Genomic DNA, 16,253 nt, shown 5'->3' with positions numbered 1-16,253 from the left:
TACTAATAAACGATTTGAATTAATACATTTTCTGATAGGTTCAACATTTTCATCAGCTCCTGTGGAATTCTGGGCCATCTTGTCACACCCTGTCACACCCTGAATCACCTTACGAGTAAACGGCCTGATACCCATCACTGGTGAATGCTCCAGGACAGACGGATTCTCCACCATAGCTTTCTGAGCTTTTTAAAAACACTTTGCTCTTGATCACACTTTATTCTCAAATGTACTTTATACTATGTCCACTTTCTCACTTGAAGTTTAGTTTTAAAGGTGCACACAATTTGTTATTTTCTGTTGTAAATAGTGGTCACATGATAAAATATTACCATGAAATGATACATTCACTACTGAAACAAGCATGTTATCTAGAAGTGTTCCTACGATAAACTATCATCGCTGTGACTGCTCCCGTATGAAAACCAGCATCACCTGTGCTCTGTAAAAGACATGAGAACTAAGATAGTGCATTGTTGCTTTTGAGATGGAAGCAAAAAGAAATCAAGTATTTTGCTCAATGTGGCAAAACAAGGACATGGCCATGGTGCTAACTCAGTCGATCCCTGACTTATTTCAGCACAGGTCAGGGTGTGGCGTATCAGCCAGAGAAAATCAACTTTAATTCAAGGTTAAAATAAATAATTTCCAGGTTACTTTTGGAGGCTAAGCACCTTCCAAAGACTGAAGGCCACTTAATGCTTTATTTTTCCAACTAAAATCTTACCAAAATGGCACAGAAATTGCAACAAAGACAATGGGGAGGGGGGCGGGCGGAGGGCAGACCAGATATGGCAGTCATTTGTGAAGAACCTTCGACAACAAAAGGATCCTTAATTCTACAAATTTGGAAAATAAGTATTTAAAAATCATATTAAGTGATACAAAGCACGAGCCATCAGCCACCTCACAGGAGAACGTACTGCTGACTCCGGCGACACTGGGAAGCCTCGCGTTGAGGCCGGTTGCCTCGCTTTTCTAATCCACACTCTGTGCTGTGGTGGAGGGACCACTCTGTCAAGTGCAAACGTGCTGCTCCTCATCGTTCAGAAACACTTCTCGGTGCCCTGCAGGGACCTCAGGAGAGTCCAAGTGCCCCCGCGTGACGTCCACGTGGCCCTTTTACCCCTGATGGTGATGGCCGTGCCCCCGGGTGCCCCCCACCCTTCAGGAAGCCTCCTCAGGCCCCATGCTTTCCCCCGGGCGGCGCTGATCCTCGACCCGCAGGTGCCTGCTGACTGCGACGTCCACACTGACCGATGCAGGGCAGGGCCCGCCAGGAGGCCAGCGCGCGGTCTGGGGCCTCGCGCTCCTCTGCAGCGGCCCCGGCATCTACACACCGCGCACCTGTCATGGCGACCGTCACGCTCGTCACTCAGCCCAGACGTTGCAAACATCTGCAGGCGCTCTGTGCTCCTCAGCAGCTTGGCGCTGGCAGGGGTCTCCTGCGACACGACATCCCGGGGCAGCCACCCCGACTTAACCAAGGACTTAGCACGAGGGCTGACACGCGTGGACCTGAAACAAATCTCGTCGGGCGTCAGGACCCGAACTCTTACTGGTCTACCGTCCACACCTGGTGAGAGGCCGGCATCCCCTCCTGAAGGAGAACGTCCCTGGGCCCCCGACCAGGTCTGCCACCCTCAGAACGACATCTTCGCACCTGCTCCGCCACACCTGCCACAGCTGCACAGGTATCTTTACCATGTTTCTCACATCCCGTTAGACCGTGAGGATCAGGAGAGGCAACGTTCCCCTCACCTGTGCACGCGGGGCTCCAACACGCACACCTGAGAAGGACCCTGGATCCCCCTCACTCTCCACACTAGTGGAGGAACAGAGGTAAGTTTTTTTTAAAACTGAATTTTACCTTTGGCCTGTGTGTGTGTGTACAATTGAATATGCCTCCACTGGTACTGTTTTATGAAAAGAACTCACTGCACTAACTCTGGAAAATCATACAAATCTTCAAATATAGTACAAACGGCAGATCGCTGTGGCCAAACCTTTAGTCTGCAGGGAAAGACTGAGCTGAGAAACTGAAACACCACTTCATATCATGGCTTCTTTCTGAAGCTGAGAATCCTGTATTACTTACAAAAAACTTAGACGGCAATCAAAATAATATAAACTGTAAGAAACATGTGGCACTTTACCTTTGTTCTTGCAAAGAAGGACTTGTCCTCTGTCTCCACGAGGTGGAAGAGGAAGGTCCTGGTACAAGCCTCCTTCACGACCCTCTCCAGTTTGACGTGCAGACTGGTGCACAGGTCTGCGACCATGTCCTCGTAGGAGGCTGGCCGAGGGACAGAGGGGCACAGCTCTCGGGGTTCGGCTTCTCCAGGAGCAGCGTGGGGCTCTTTCTCCTGGAAGATGGCCTGGTGGCTGTTCTTCATCACCTTGTTGAATTCGGCGTATTCGTTGAGAATGAGGGAAATGTCATTCCGGGACTCTTTCAACGTACTGTTATATTTCAGTTTGTTGAGGTGGAATGAAACAGTCGAATTTCGTTCAGAGTTTGTGAGATGATTTCTATCATGGCCACACCTCTTCTTCCAGAAGGAGGAGGAACGGTCCACACAGCTGGGTGTCTGCCCTCTCGCCTGCTGACCGTGGTGTCTGGGGTCTGAGTGCACAACTGTCACCATGAGGGGACTCCTGCTGCGGGAGGCAGGAGGCAGCCCTGGGGACTCGGGCACTTTTGTCGCAGGGAAAGCCCCCATGGCGCCCTGGAGAGGGGCCTCCTTAGGAAAGACGGCGGTGGAAGGGGCGGAACACGGAGCATCTCCCGTCTTCACAATTTGTTTTAGTTTATGTGCAAAACGCAGATACTCCAGATCTAAAGTGTTCTGGGTGAGGTCGTCTGCCACCTGCCAAGTGTCCGTCCAGGAGCTGCGCAAGCCGCCCTTGGCCGTGACGCCGGGGTGCCTCCACAGGCTATGCAGGGTTCTCGTGGTGTCTCTCAGCTCTTTAGTGACAGTGAAGTTAGCGTAGGTCCTGGGGATCCCACGGAGATCTCGGATTTGGACGTAACAGGGCACACACTTATCTTCCTTCTTTAATCCCACGGGCCAGCTTCTGGGAGGAATGCCCGTCTCCAGCCCTGGAACCTGGCTCGAGTAGCCCCAGTCATCATGATCGCTATTGTTTAGGTTCAAGAAAGAGTCAAAACCATCTTTGGAAGTACGTTCTTTTTTCTCGGTGTGACTACATCGCAAAGTACAGGACTCTTCCGTATCTAATCTGGGGTTTCCACACTCACCAAAAGAGTCTTGATCCGAGTCTCCAGAAAGTGGTTCATAATGGATGTCAGAGTTCACACTGATATCCACGCCTCCACCTCGGGTCACAGAGCTCCCCTCAGCCCTCAGCCCCTCATCAGCACTCTTATCTTCCACCTGCTCTTCAAAGACCCCACAAACAAGAGGGGCACAAGATTTGGGAACAAAGGAAGCAGAAGGCTCTGTTTCGATAGTCTCACCGGTTGCTGCTGCGTTCTGGTAAGAATCAGCATGTAAATACACGGGGAAAAGCCCACCATTCAGCAGACCTCTTGCTGCACACGGTGACCCTTCTTGCAGCATGTGGGCCGGTTTGTGTCTGCCTTCTGAAGAGGTGATGTGCAGCTGAGAGCCGACACCTCCTAGATCTATAGCTCTTTCACATAACTCAGCTCCAGTTCCATTATTCTTGAGCAGACCGGCCATTCTGACGACCGAGATTTCCTGTGTTTGAAACTCCATCCCTGCATTGCTGGGTCCTGCCCTGTGGGTTAGGGCGGCCCCTCCCGAGGAGAGGGTGGGCTTGGGGAGCTCCAGGTACCCGCGGGCCTGCACAGCCTCAGCTCCGTCAACTGGGTCAAAGCGCAAGGACTTAACCAGGATGTAACAGTGTTCATCTGTTTTCAAATCACTGCTCGAGACATTTTCCTTAAGGCTCTTAGGGCTAGTCTGCTGTTTTAATGACACATTCACACCACTTGGTGTGGTTGTAGAAACAAATGTGTCGGCAAAAGACTTATTTTCAAGGATCTTCTGAGGACTAAACGGAGGCTCACTGGTCTCCACGACAAGATGACTTAGGTGGGGATTTCTGTTCTCTACATTCATTGGCTGCAGTGGATTTCTTGATGTTACCAGGTTTTCTAGAGAATCTCTGCATGTGGCAGGTGAGGCAGGCTGGTTTAACTCTGCATCATGGCGTGGCACCTTTTCTGAGAAAGAGAAACCCTCACCACACTCACTTGGGACAATTTCCTCAGTGACTTCACCAGGAAGGGTTAAAAATCTATCTTTTCTTCCTGGGTGATTTTTTAGTATTAGAGGCATTTCAGCAGAAAGCTGCATTTGTTGTATCTGAGTTAAGTTATCTTGTCCCACTGGATGGGTGGGACCAACAAAAGAATTTTCTTTTTCTGTTATGGCCAAATCTACTGACTCAACCTGGGAGGATCTGTCACTTTTCTCACAGTGTGCATCACAGAGTTTAAAACTACTTGGAGATACAGCCCGAGCTGGTTGTACTTCTTCACCCGGTACCTGGCAGTCAGGGCTAGAAGCTGGTGACACTTCTTCAATTAAAGAACCGAAGGGGAAGTCTGAAGCAACATGAACTTCCTCCGCAACCTCAAGGGCACAGGTTTCTTTAGAAAGTATGAAAGCCACTGTCTGTAACTTATCACCTTTTCTCTCACTTTCTAGTGGTTTCATTGACGTGTGAAGAGCAGAGTTCACGTCAGGCACCTCTTCAGGCTCAATTATTTCTTCCGCTGTCTCCTGAAGCTCTAAGCAGGGTAACGGGGCCTCCTGCTGCTGCTCCATTTCACCAGCGGGTGCTTCTTCCCTGGGACTCGTGGGCGGTGATATGGTGAGAGTGAGGTCAAGGTCAGAATCCTCCTCTGATAACTCGAGGCTGACTTCCTCTCTATTCACAGATAGGCTGGTTTGTTTGGTAAATGCAGAATTAAATGATTCAAAACTCGTATTTTCACTGTTTAGACCACTCTTGTCATTCTTTAGTTCTGAAGAGCCATCCGAAGCATTCCTCATTGATGGGATGCAGTCAAGTGAATCCTTTTCTTCCAAGGGGGCAGAGGCTGACGATGAGACTACTTCTTCAAGCTGGGACGGCTCTACAATCTCTTCCGAAGAGATGCTAAAGAGACTCTGAGTCGACAGAAGACATTCTTGAGAGACCTTCATTTCTTCTCTGGGTAACAAATAATTAGAACTTTTAACCAGTGATAATGCCTCTGTTACCAGGGAATTATCAGATGGCGATGGTGAGACTGCAACAGCCTGTCCTTTCTGTAATGAACACATTTCTTTAGCAAGTGTCTCTCTACTCACTGAGGAGGCACAAAGGTACTTAGCGCCTTGTTGTCCTGACATTGCCAGAGAGGGCATGTCCCTAAGACCCTGTGTCTGTGCCTTTTCAAATGCGGACACAGGATGTCTAAGGCTTGTAGCAGGTGATACTTGTTTAATCAACTCCACATTAAAGGTTGTAGGTTTATCAGCTCTATTTACAACTTCTGTCTGTATTGGTGCATAGGCATTTTTTTCAAAAGTGAGTGTAACCGGTTCCAGATTAATCATTACATACCCCATATCATCCTTCCCTTCCAACGATGGCTGACATTCTTTGTTTATGGGGCTGCTATGCTGGATAAGGCCCTGCAAAGCACCTGTTTTTGTTTGCATTTTTGCATGAAAAACATCAACTTTGCTTTCAAGGGTGCTGTACACAGACTTTTGACAAATCATTGACGGACTGCTGATCCCATCGTAAGTCCTGGCGAACGTGGACTGTGTGACAGTATCATTATAAGAAGTCACCTGTGTGCTATCAAGTGGCTCAAAGGTTTTGTCTTCAGCAGGAATAGAAGATCCATTAGTTTGGGTGCTTCCAATGCTAGAAAGCACCAGATTAGAGGTCTCTAGTTTATCTGATGACTCTTGTTTGGCTTTCCCCCCAATTATCTGAAACGATAAAAGCAAAAGAAATAAATTAATTTAAAAAATCAAGAGCCAAATAGATCTTTTTTTCAAGCATTTACATATGTAAAGAACAGAATAGACAAAGATCAATTTTAGTTTGCTCTGTTCTTTTGAATCTTCATAGGGTAGAGATCAAGCAAATCCCTCTCTTCTTAGATAGGCTTAAAATACCCCCCAAATAGGAATTTGTTTTATCTAAATACACACACACGAGAACTCCAAAACTTTCTTAGTTGCACAGCCTTTTTTTTTTTAATGGACTTTTGGGAAGAAAAGTGGCTAGACCACTGGCAATTTAAAGACTTGAAAATGCAGCCTGTTTGCTAAATAGCATCACTTAATTCAGAAATGCAGCAGTAGAGGAAAAAGTACTCAATTAATTTAAATTATTTTTTAGGAAGATTAAAAGATAATCTTTAAAGCAAAGAATAACTTATTTTAAACACCAGCTTTCAATTAGACTATAAATACACTGTCATCTGGAATGTTCCCATGAGGAAACACTAAATTATTATCTCTTGTACTCAGAATACACTGATAAGCAGCTTTCCCAAGGTATCAATCTCTATCCTGTTAAGTAAAGGTCCCTTACCCCTTAGCTATCTTCTTAGCTTATAACTGGACATAATCTCTCTCTCATTATAATACCTTCCTATTCAACAAAGCAGTAGAAAACACAGTGCAGCTTGCATTAATAAACTAAACTAAAAGGACTGATTTAAACAGTACCAGAAAGGATTTAGGATAAACAGTAACAGAAATACCTCTGGACAATTTTGATAACCTCATAAAAAGGTTGTTTCTTTTATTTTTTTTTAAAAGGCTGAAGAATGGTCTTGTTCAGAATATGGTAAAGTGGATTGATAATACAGTTGACCTACACCTGTAGTTCTGGAACATTACGGTCACAGATTTCCTGCCATGTTTTGAAGCAATCGTGTTGTAAGTCAGGACCTGTGTTTCAAATCTCTTGTTAAAAACATTTCTGCCTTAGTCAAAGAAAGACACTGACCTGAGTAATTGGCAGGGTGGAGCTGAGACTTGGTTTTAAGAGGACACGACTGGCCAGATACAAAGCATAGAAAAATCTGGATGGTACACTCATTCTGAGAACAGTTCTATGACCCTCCCAATCATACTGTCGCTGATAATGTTGGGCCATAGTCGTGAATCTCACCATGCCTGTGCTCTTAGTGAAATGCAAACTTTGATAATCCTAGTTTGCCCTAGAATAGGGAGTGGTACAGGACGTGTGTGCACCTTTAAAGTACAGGTACAGTATTCAAGAAGATGACGGAAACATATTTGTAAGTATATGCTATAGAAAGTGTTAGGAATCATTAATTTTAACATTCTACTTTCTACTTAATACTCTTTCATGTCTGCAACAAAATCATTCCTAATTGGACATTACTAAAGTAACAGTTACTATATATTACCACAACCAAAAATACTTTATAAGAAACTCGTGTGTTTATAAATATATATGTAATAATTGAATATATATGTAATAATTAAAATCTGCCTGACTAAACTATAAATACTTTCTTATTCTAAGGTAGTGATTTTACGTATCTCTTTGAGAATAAGATGAAATTTATGAACCCCATCCTCAGAAAAAAAACGCATACGCACGTAACATTTTATGTATACACATATGAACACACACATGTGTGCATATATATACATAAATACATCCACAGAATTCGACATTGAGAAACATCTAGAGTGTCCAGATCTGAGTCTTGGCCGGACAATTTACTATGTGCCTCCAGGCCATTCTGTACTTCTCATCCTCAGTCTTCTCACCTATAAGATGGGTGGCACGGTCCTTACCTCACCCGGCTGTGTGAGAATTAACTGAGTTAATGCGAGTGAAGGGCTCAGACCAGTCTCTGGCCCACAGCATTCCACCAGTCTTCATTCTGATGAAGATGAGCATCTGCAGACACTCACAGACCCTCTAAGGCTCACCCCTGGACCTGCAAATCCCCACGGAAGCCCAGGTACAGAAACTCAATGTTAACACAGGCACTGAAGGTGCCCAAACCCATGTAAAATTATTCTGGAATAAATCTGTTCTGAAAGCTTAAAAAGGCAGGTATCTTGTCAATCCATTTACTTAGAATCTTGATACAACTTTTTAATTTGCTCCAATTAAAATTCGATTATCTGTCCTGACTATCAGTTGAGAACAGTGAAATGAAACCAAGTGTATTTTCCATATTTCCAAACAGTTATCTGCAGACCTATGAGAGGTCTGGCATTTTATTTACTGTCTCAGGATTTGTTTTTAAAAATAATTTTAATATATTCAATTTTAGTTTACTTTAAGGTTTATCAAAGATTTTTTATATTTATTATTACTGCATTTGATCCATAAACACTATTCTAGGTAAACAGAGTAAGTATTATTCACCTCTTTTAAAAGATAATAAGCTCAGAGAGAAAAAGTAATTTGCCCCAAATCATACAACTAAAAAGTTACATAATTATGGATGGCTCCCAGATCATCTGAGGCCTACGATTTTTTTTCCTACTTTCGTTTCTTCAATCAGGATGGTAGATAAGCTCCACCTGCAGACAATCCAGACTTTGACAACTAAGTTTCTGGCATTCTAATCCTTTACATAGCTAGAGAATCCACTTTCCTAAAAGAAACTGATGCCTTGTTATGAATGTGATTTTATGTACAAAAAAAAATTTCTTCAAAAATAATACCAGCATTTATATTATTCAGCTTTACCTACCTCATTATTACAATAGATGAAATTCTGGCTTTCTGGGGTCTCTGGATGACCTGCTGTTGCAAACATTTCTTTCTGTTCATTCTGCACCCAAAGCTCCAAGCCTCTCACAGGCGGTGGTTTCATCAAAGGAAGCAGGGGGTCAGTGTCCGGGAAGGACACTTCGGCAGTAGGACCTCTGGGAGCCTCATTAGTCTCCAACAGAGGGTCTACGGAGCACCTTTCCACACCGGAGGACTCCTCAATTTCACTGAATTCAAACGATTCTAACGTGCTATTTATGGACACGTATTTTGCTGGGTTGCTGTGTTCTACTACTTTTCGGGATGATCGTATGACTTTGTTTTGATTGCTGTAAAACAGAGCTACCCACATATGAAGTAAAAGCTTCACTTCTTCTACATTATCTGGTAAATCAGTATTCCAGGGCCTGAGATTTTAAAGAAAGAAGAAACAAAAACCATTGAAAATGACTATTTTCGTTGATTATCTTATCATAAGTAAGTGCCTTAATTATTAACCTTAGTTTTTGTGTTCATTTTTATTTTAAAAATTACATGAGCATGAAACAATGAGTAAAATAAAAATGAAGCTGATTTAACAAATAATTACAGTGAATCTAATTCACTCTTTTTACAGAGACAGAGAAGGGAACTGAAAATCAGAGCTTTAAGTGGCTTCTTTCAAATCACAAAATCTGTGAGTGGTAGGACCATGATCAGAATATAGGCCTTCACACTCCTAGCCTAGGATTTTTCTCTTATTCAGTGCAAGCTCTCCTGGGACGCGATAGACACATTATGTGAATAATGGTTTCAGCAACTTCCCAAATCCTCATCTCCTTGCTTCTGTTAAGTCTGGCCAACTCATTTCTTTTCTATTTTTATGTGTCTCTTCTAATAGTTGGGAAGTTTGAAGATTAAAGGAGTTGGGCAATTCAGCAGAACTATACTATTTTCAGAGTACAGCTCTGGAGACTCTCCTGAAACCGGAAGGGGAGGCACAAAACATTTCTGGCCATCTGCCAGGCCAACGGACAGCAGAGCTGAGTGGAATGAGTCAGAGGGGCTACAGAACTAGGCTTCAGTGAAACAGGGTTAAGGCTAAGGAAGTGACCCTCATGAGCAGGTGGGGACGAAAGCACAAGCTCGTGCCTGGAGCAAGGAAAGAAGTCTCACGGAATTCAGTCCCTCACACGTGCAGTATCCCCCTACCAGCAGGTCACTGTTGTTTCACAGGCTAACGCTTCCTGCTAATAGCGATAGTCACCATTTATTAGTATGTGCCCGTCACCATGCAAACCCTAATGTACATAACTCCCTCATAACTCTCTAGCTTTAGTGGCTATTACTAAACCCATGCTTAAAAGTGTTGCTCGCATACTGTCACCCTTCCTTGGCATCACCTGGACACTGGTTAGAAATGTAGACTCTCAGGCCCCATCCCAAATGGACTGAGTCAGAAGCTGCAGTTCAAAGAGACCCCAGATGAGTCTCAGTGAAGAGTGAGCAGCGCTGTCCTGAGGCACACACGCTGGCACGCAGGAGAGCCCAGGCTCAACACCGATGTCAGTCTACCCTCCAAAGCCTGTGCTTTCAGCTGTTATTCTGCGTTGACCCCTTAAGGAAGATTTATAGAACGACCCCGTGAAAACTGCTCACTCGTAGCAATCTGACCAATTTGACAAGCTAGAAGTAATTCTTTAAATGTTTCTTCTGGAATTCAGTCTGTAAAGCATTATTTCTTTACCTCACTATTTTACACTAACATCTCATTTACATATTATAACTCAAAGACCAGAAAGACTTATGAAGGAGCATCTCAAGATGGAAAGCCGTGCAGAAGACTAAGGTTTTCTTAATTGTCAATGATTAACTGCTTGGTATTATTCCCAAGTTACTGGATTTTACACACTTCCTTCTCCCTCCCCAGAGTTTAGCACAAGTATCCCTTCTCGCTACATTTATCTCAACAGAAAAGTTCATCCATTTTCATCCAGTGTCACTCCTACTCACCCATGTAGTGCTCTGATTACAGTCTTCTCCAGGGGGTTGTTGGTATACTTGCTGTCTAAGCTGAACACGTAATCTGCTTCACATTTGAAAGTGACCTTAAAGGAGCCGTCACAGCTGAATACGGTATGAGAGCGGCAGAAGTCCTGCAGGCTGGAGGGCAGCAACCTGCTCCTGCGCCTGAGCACTGGGGCCTCGGAGAGCTTCTGCAGTGGGGAGGTGATCTGCTGATGCCGAAATGGCATCACTTTCCCCACTGGGGTTCCCGCTTCGGGGCCTTTTGTGCCATTCTTGGCAAAGGCAGGGCCTGGGGCCCCTCTCTGCTGTAGATGCTTCTTTGAATGTTCTGCAAGGAGCAGGGCATAGGAATGCTCCACAGCAACAAAAGAGCTTTGGCTTGCGTCGGAACTTTCTAGGGTTTCCTCGGGAAGTGCCGATTGGACTTCCGCAGAGGCCTGAATGCCAGGAACCAAGCTCTCGTCCTCCTGGCTGACCGTGGGGTCTGACGTCAGATTACTCTTATCAGAGGAGGGCTTGGATAACGGTCCACCTTTTTGACTTTTAACTACTCTATGATATTCATGGTCTGATGTACCGCGCAAAGAATGTTCTTTAGAAAGCAAAACATCGTTTTGTGGCAATTCAGAGGAGCAGGGAAAGTTTCTGGGCTCAGAGGATGGTGTGGTAGAGGTAGCAGCGCTTAATGCAAGATCAGCCAACATATTTAGGGCCTGGGAGTCACAGTTGACAATGGAGTTTTCAGGTGGGTCTTTTGGAGCCACTGTGATATTTTCTGGTTGAGCTGTACTTATGCTAATAACATCTTCTTGACCATCTGAAATTTCTGATTGAAGCTGTGAAGAAGTTTCTCCTTTGGCTTCAGCATAAAAGAAAAAAAGACACGTAACACTTGATTTCCATAGAATTAATTCTTTGTCATATTACTATGGTTCAGTGAAAATCAACAGTTAAGGCAACATATTCAAGAAAAACCTCTTGATATGTTGCATAAATTGTATGTTAAATTTTTATTACCAGAGTGAGGTCTTGTCCAACTTCCTGATGTATTATAATGTATTTACCAGAGGAACAAGCCTTAAGGAATACGCATATTAATTTAAAAAGAAATCACGCTTCAAAACTGCATGTACTGATCTACACACAAGGCATACTCCTTAGCTCAAGAAATATACAAAGAGAAAAAAACAAAAACAAGAAAAGAAAACAAGACTCCTGCCCTCAGAGAGCTTACAATCTAGTGAGAATCTAAGAATTTCTAAGTTTAAAGTGTATATTATAGAATGTTAATGTACTTTCCTAGAAATCATTTCCCTTAGCAAGTTATTAGAGAAATCATCTAAGTTCAAAACAGAGATGATTTTTAACCATATTGATGTTTAATTATAATACGTTATGATATGAATAAAAAATTAGAAAAGTAAGAATATTCAGAATCGCCAATTAATTTCAAGTTTTAAAACTTCAGTTTCTGCATTAAAAATATTTCCTCTCTATTCTATCTGCAAAAAAGCAAATCTCCTCATCTCCTGATAATTCTTACAGCAGGTAGTCAAATCTACCCATTGGCATTCGGTCAGAAAACTGACATTCTCAGGTGGGTTTACTTGCCTTCTCAGGACTTTGATTCAGCCTTTTAAAATGCGGTTATCATGATGGACAAAGTTCTCAACAATACTGGGCAGTGAGTCCCTGTAGCAGGTGGCTGGATGGACAGAAAAGCCAACTGTGCTCCTCTTTATAATTAGTAGTAGCAGGTCTGAAATAAATTACTGACCTGTCTGCAAAGCCCAATGACAATACATTTACAGAGAAAACTCTGGCCTATGAGGTCATCAAACAGAATGACAAGAGTGTGTGTATGGTGAGGAGGGTAAAATTAATCAACCACTGCCCAGTTTTTATTTAAAATATCAAAGCCCAACGGGGTGAGGTACGAGAAAGTGGCCCAAAGAGAGTTGTCTCGTGAACCCCCCGGGTGAACTAGAAACACGTTCATTTTAGGATCTGATGTGTTTACTGACACTAAGTTCATTCTATCCTTAAATACTATGGTTCTTACACTGAGTATCACTATGAGGAAGGTCTGATATAGAGAACACTGTATTGAATCAAGAAAAAGGGTTCATTTTAATAAATATGTGTCATTTCAGGTAAATCATTTAATTACTGACTTGTTAGAGGTTTTCAGTTAATTAAAAATACAATACTGATAATCTATCTCTTTTAAGAAATATAGATAAAATGATGCCAAATAAATTATAAAAAATATAAAGAGTTCAGTAAATAAAAACTATATTGAAAACCATTAGTTTCAGTAACAAAATGACTGAGCCTTCTTAAACTCTGATATTTCAAGTAAAAGAAATGAAGCGGATTAGCATGGGTGATTAAGAAATAAAAGAAAAATTAACACATTATTTAAAAGGTGGTAATCTTAAAATTTTAACTTAGAATGTGGCTGCACAATATATACAGACATTTGCAATACAAATCGGTCTATTTCTGAATACCCATTCTGAAAACTTTTCATTTTCTGGGCTCACTTTTCTGCCAATGCCCAGTTGCATACCTCCTCCCACTAATCGATTAGCCTACAACTATACAGAAGCCAATTCAGCACAAGGAATTCTAATGACAAGGCTGGGAATACAATGCATTATGTATGTATCTATACTCATCCTGTTTACAAACTACTTGGAAAGACAGGACCAAGACACACCAGATGATTGGAAAATAGTATGAATTAACTCTTTAATGTTCTCAAAAACCCAAAAAGAAATGAAAAAAAAGGAGAAATGAGTGCAGATTAGAGCATCAGGAAATGGCTCCGTGTGGACTTAGCTGAGCAGAGGGGACTGCACAGGTGTGACAACAGGCATGGTTCGTGTGGGTGGCACCACGTGCCTGACAGGGAAGGCACGCATTGGAAAATGGCAGGAGAGAAATGTGGGCCCGTGGGTAAGACCACCTAGTAACTGCCTGGGGAGACAAGCAGAGAGTCCGCATTGGGTATGACTCTCTACAGGTTGTACGGTGATATGACTGAGGAGCTTTCAGAAAAATCTTCAGTCATAAACAACATTAACGAAACTGAGGAAAGGGACTTCCCTGGTGGTCCAGTGGTTAAGACTCTGCGCTTCCAATGCAGGCAGTGTGGGTTCGATCCCTGGTCAGGGAACTGAGATCCCACATGCTGCGAGGTGCGGCCGAAAAAATTTTTTTTAAAAATGAGGAAAGAAGAAACCAAGCTCATCCATAATACCATCACCCCAACAAGAGTTTCTTTCCCTGAATTCCACTAAATTTGAGGCTTTTAAAAAAGTCTAAAGATAGATAAGAGAGAAAGTAGAATCATGAGATTAGACAGAAAACTGATGGAAATACAGAGGTATGAGGAAATGAAGGTTTTTCTAAACAAAACCCACCACCACACATACAACACAGTAGGACTCAATACCGAAGATACTGTAAAATGTATAGATTTTGCAGCTTGATGGAGCTGCACTCTACTCAGAGAGATGGGTGTGAAGTGGGACATGGAGCTGGGAGAAAAGTGAGGTCCGCAGTGATGAGGGAACACGCCAGCAACGACGAGGTTCCAGCAGGTGGAACACAGAACTAGCAGTCAGCTGCTGGCTCACATAAGGAGACTTGGTTATTCACTTCAGCAAAAGTAGAAGTAGAAAAGTAAAACTGCTTTTAAAATTAATTTAATGCCTTTTAAAACCAAATACAGGATTCAGGATTACTGACTGCTTTGAACCATGTCTTTATAGTTCCCTCTGGACAAACTTATAATCTCCTTTTTATAACTGATTATGGTCCAGAAAAATACTGCCAGATGCTACTTGCTTGTGAATTTAGTCATAAAAAAGGCCATTTATACTTTAACTCTGCGAAACAGTTCATGTTCAGGCTTTCTGCAAAATGAAAAGTAGGGTCTATTTAGTGAAGGTATGAATCTTTGCACTTTCTAATTTATTCACACTGGGAAACCAAGTTACTTGTCCTGTCAGTGTCTGAACTAAAGAAGACCATAAGAACGTGACAGATTTCAACTGATCTTATACTGTTTCAATATGCTATCTTATAATCTCGATTAGTCCGTATTATGGTGTTGAAATTTACAGGAAGAGGATTTCTTACCAGGTTGTGGCTGCTTTCTGATTCTGGGATTCTGATTGCCTTTTACTATATTTACCCTCTGTTTTTGTGGAGATTTCTTCACAGGTGGCTTAGCCCTTGGAACAGTTTTGACTGGAGATGTCTCTCGTTTCCTTGCCCTTTTAGCATTCGTTGACACTGGAACATCTTTAGAAATAGGAGCTTCTTGGTTTTTCCTATCCAATTTGGTTGTCTGTACAAACTGTGCAGTCAGCACTTCAGCACCTTATGCAGAAAAGACACCGTTTTTTAAGGGGTAGGGGGCTCACATATTTATCAGCATAGCTTTCCTTTGATTTGTTTTGGGTGGTTAACTTTAATAATGGGGAATAAAATATAAAATTTGGGGTATTTCATTAAAAGATTTTTGAACTTGCTAAGTGCTGGTCTATATCCCTAATTAGGATTAGAAGAAAAATATCAGAGTAATAACTTTATAAAAACAAGGCATGACTTAATTTTTTTAAAAAATTCCGTAATCTTTGCTGATTGATGTGGCAGGTAAGGCTGAACATGCTAGTTCACAGCACAGGGTGACGGATAATTCAATTTACACAAAAGTGACACAGCTTCCATAAAGCCATGTGGTTAAAACCACGATCACACTGTAGAGAAGAGACTGTAGGTTCACAAAAAGCCATCTTACATATTTTCCTTCACTACACCTAAATATCAAAGCTTTAATACTGCCTGAAAAATCATCTCTTAAGAGAAGACAGAGGAAGGTACATTGAAGAAAGTCCTCTTCTGATTTAACTTCCTATAAATCTATTATAATTGCTCATTTCTCTTACAAAATGCTCAGCTTTACTTCTCATAGGGAAGGAAGGAAAGAACTAAAGGTGGAGGCACATGAGGAGAAAAAACTATTAACAACCTGCTTGTATCACACGCAGAAAGTGTTTCAATCCTTTAAGAGTTAAAAAAAAATGTTAATAAATGTTCCCTGTGAAAACGTTTTCCCCACTGACTATACAAAATAATCACACATGTGAATGTTTGCAAATATTTTAAAATCACATTATATGGAAAATACTATTTCTAATTGAGAACAGAAAACATTAAACAGTTTCAGAATGTGATGGTTATTAGTGAAATGTAGAAAAGAGACCAATTTCATTTTATTCTTTTGAAGGTTAGAAAAATAAAAGGTTTTTTTAAAAAGCTTTTAGACTCTCTTAATGTTGTACATTTCCCTGGGTCTAATTATTTTCTTCCCTACTAAACTATTAAAGGCAATAAAGCAGGAGTTTTGTTTTTAGAGTAAGACTTCTGATTTTATACCGGTTACAATTTCTAAAATTTTTAGC

At 42.1% G+C, this 16,253-nt stretch overlaps 1 protein-coding gene across 8 annotated transcripts in view; it reads right to left on the bottom strand.

Annotated features, from left to right (window-relative positions):
* Positions 1–16,253, bottom strand: part of TASOR2 (transcription activation suppressor family member 2) — a 75,151-nt gene that overhangs the window by 8,960 nt on the left and 49,938 nt on the right. For 6 of the 8 annotated variants that reach the window (XM_082387124.1, XM_082387123.1, XM_082387122.1 and 3 more), the window contains 4 exons: positions 14,926–15,168; positions 10,762–11,635; positions 8,750–9,176; positions 2,157–5,981 (listed from right to left, as the gene is read on the bottom strand). In XM_082387124.1, the coding sequence (XP_082243250.1) occupies positions 2,157–5,981; positions 8,750–9,176; positions 10,762–11,635; positions 14,926–15,168 (5,369 nt within the window). The remainder of the gene's footprint in view (positions 1–2,156; positions 5,982–8,749; positions 9,177–10,761; positions 11,636–14,925; positions 15,169–16,253) is intronic. The other 2 variants (XM_082387129.1, XM_082387127.1) reach the window with 1 other exon arrangement.

Source organism: Balaenoptera borealis (assembly GCF_965194805.1).
Source record: "Balaenoptera borealis genome assembly, chromosome: 3".
Taxonomy (NCBI): Eukaryota; Metazoa; Chordata; class Mammalia; order Artiodactyla; family Balaenopteridae; genus Balaenoptera; species Balaenoptera borealis.
This window is presented reverse-complemented; position numbering and strand designations above follow the sequence as displayed.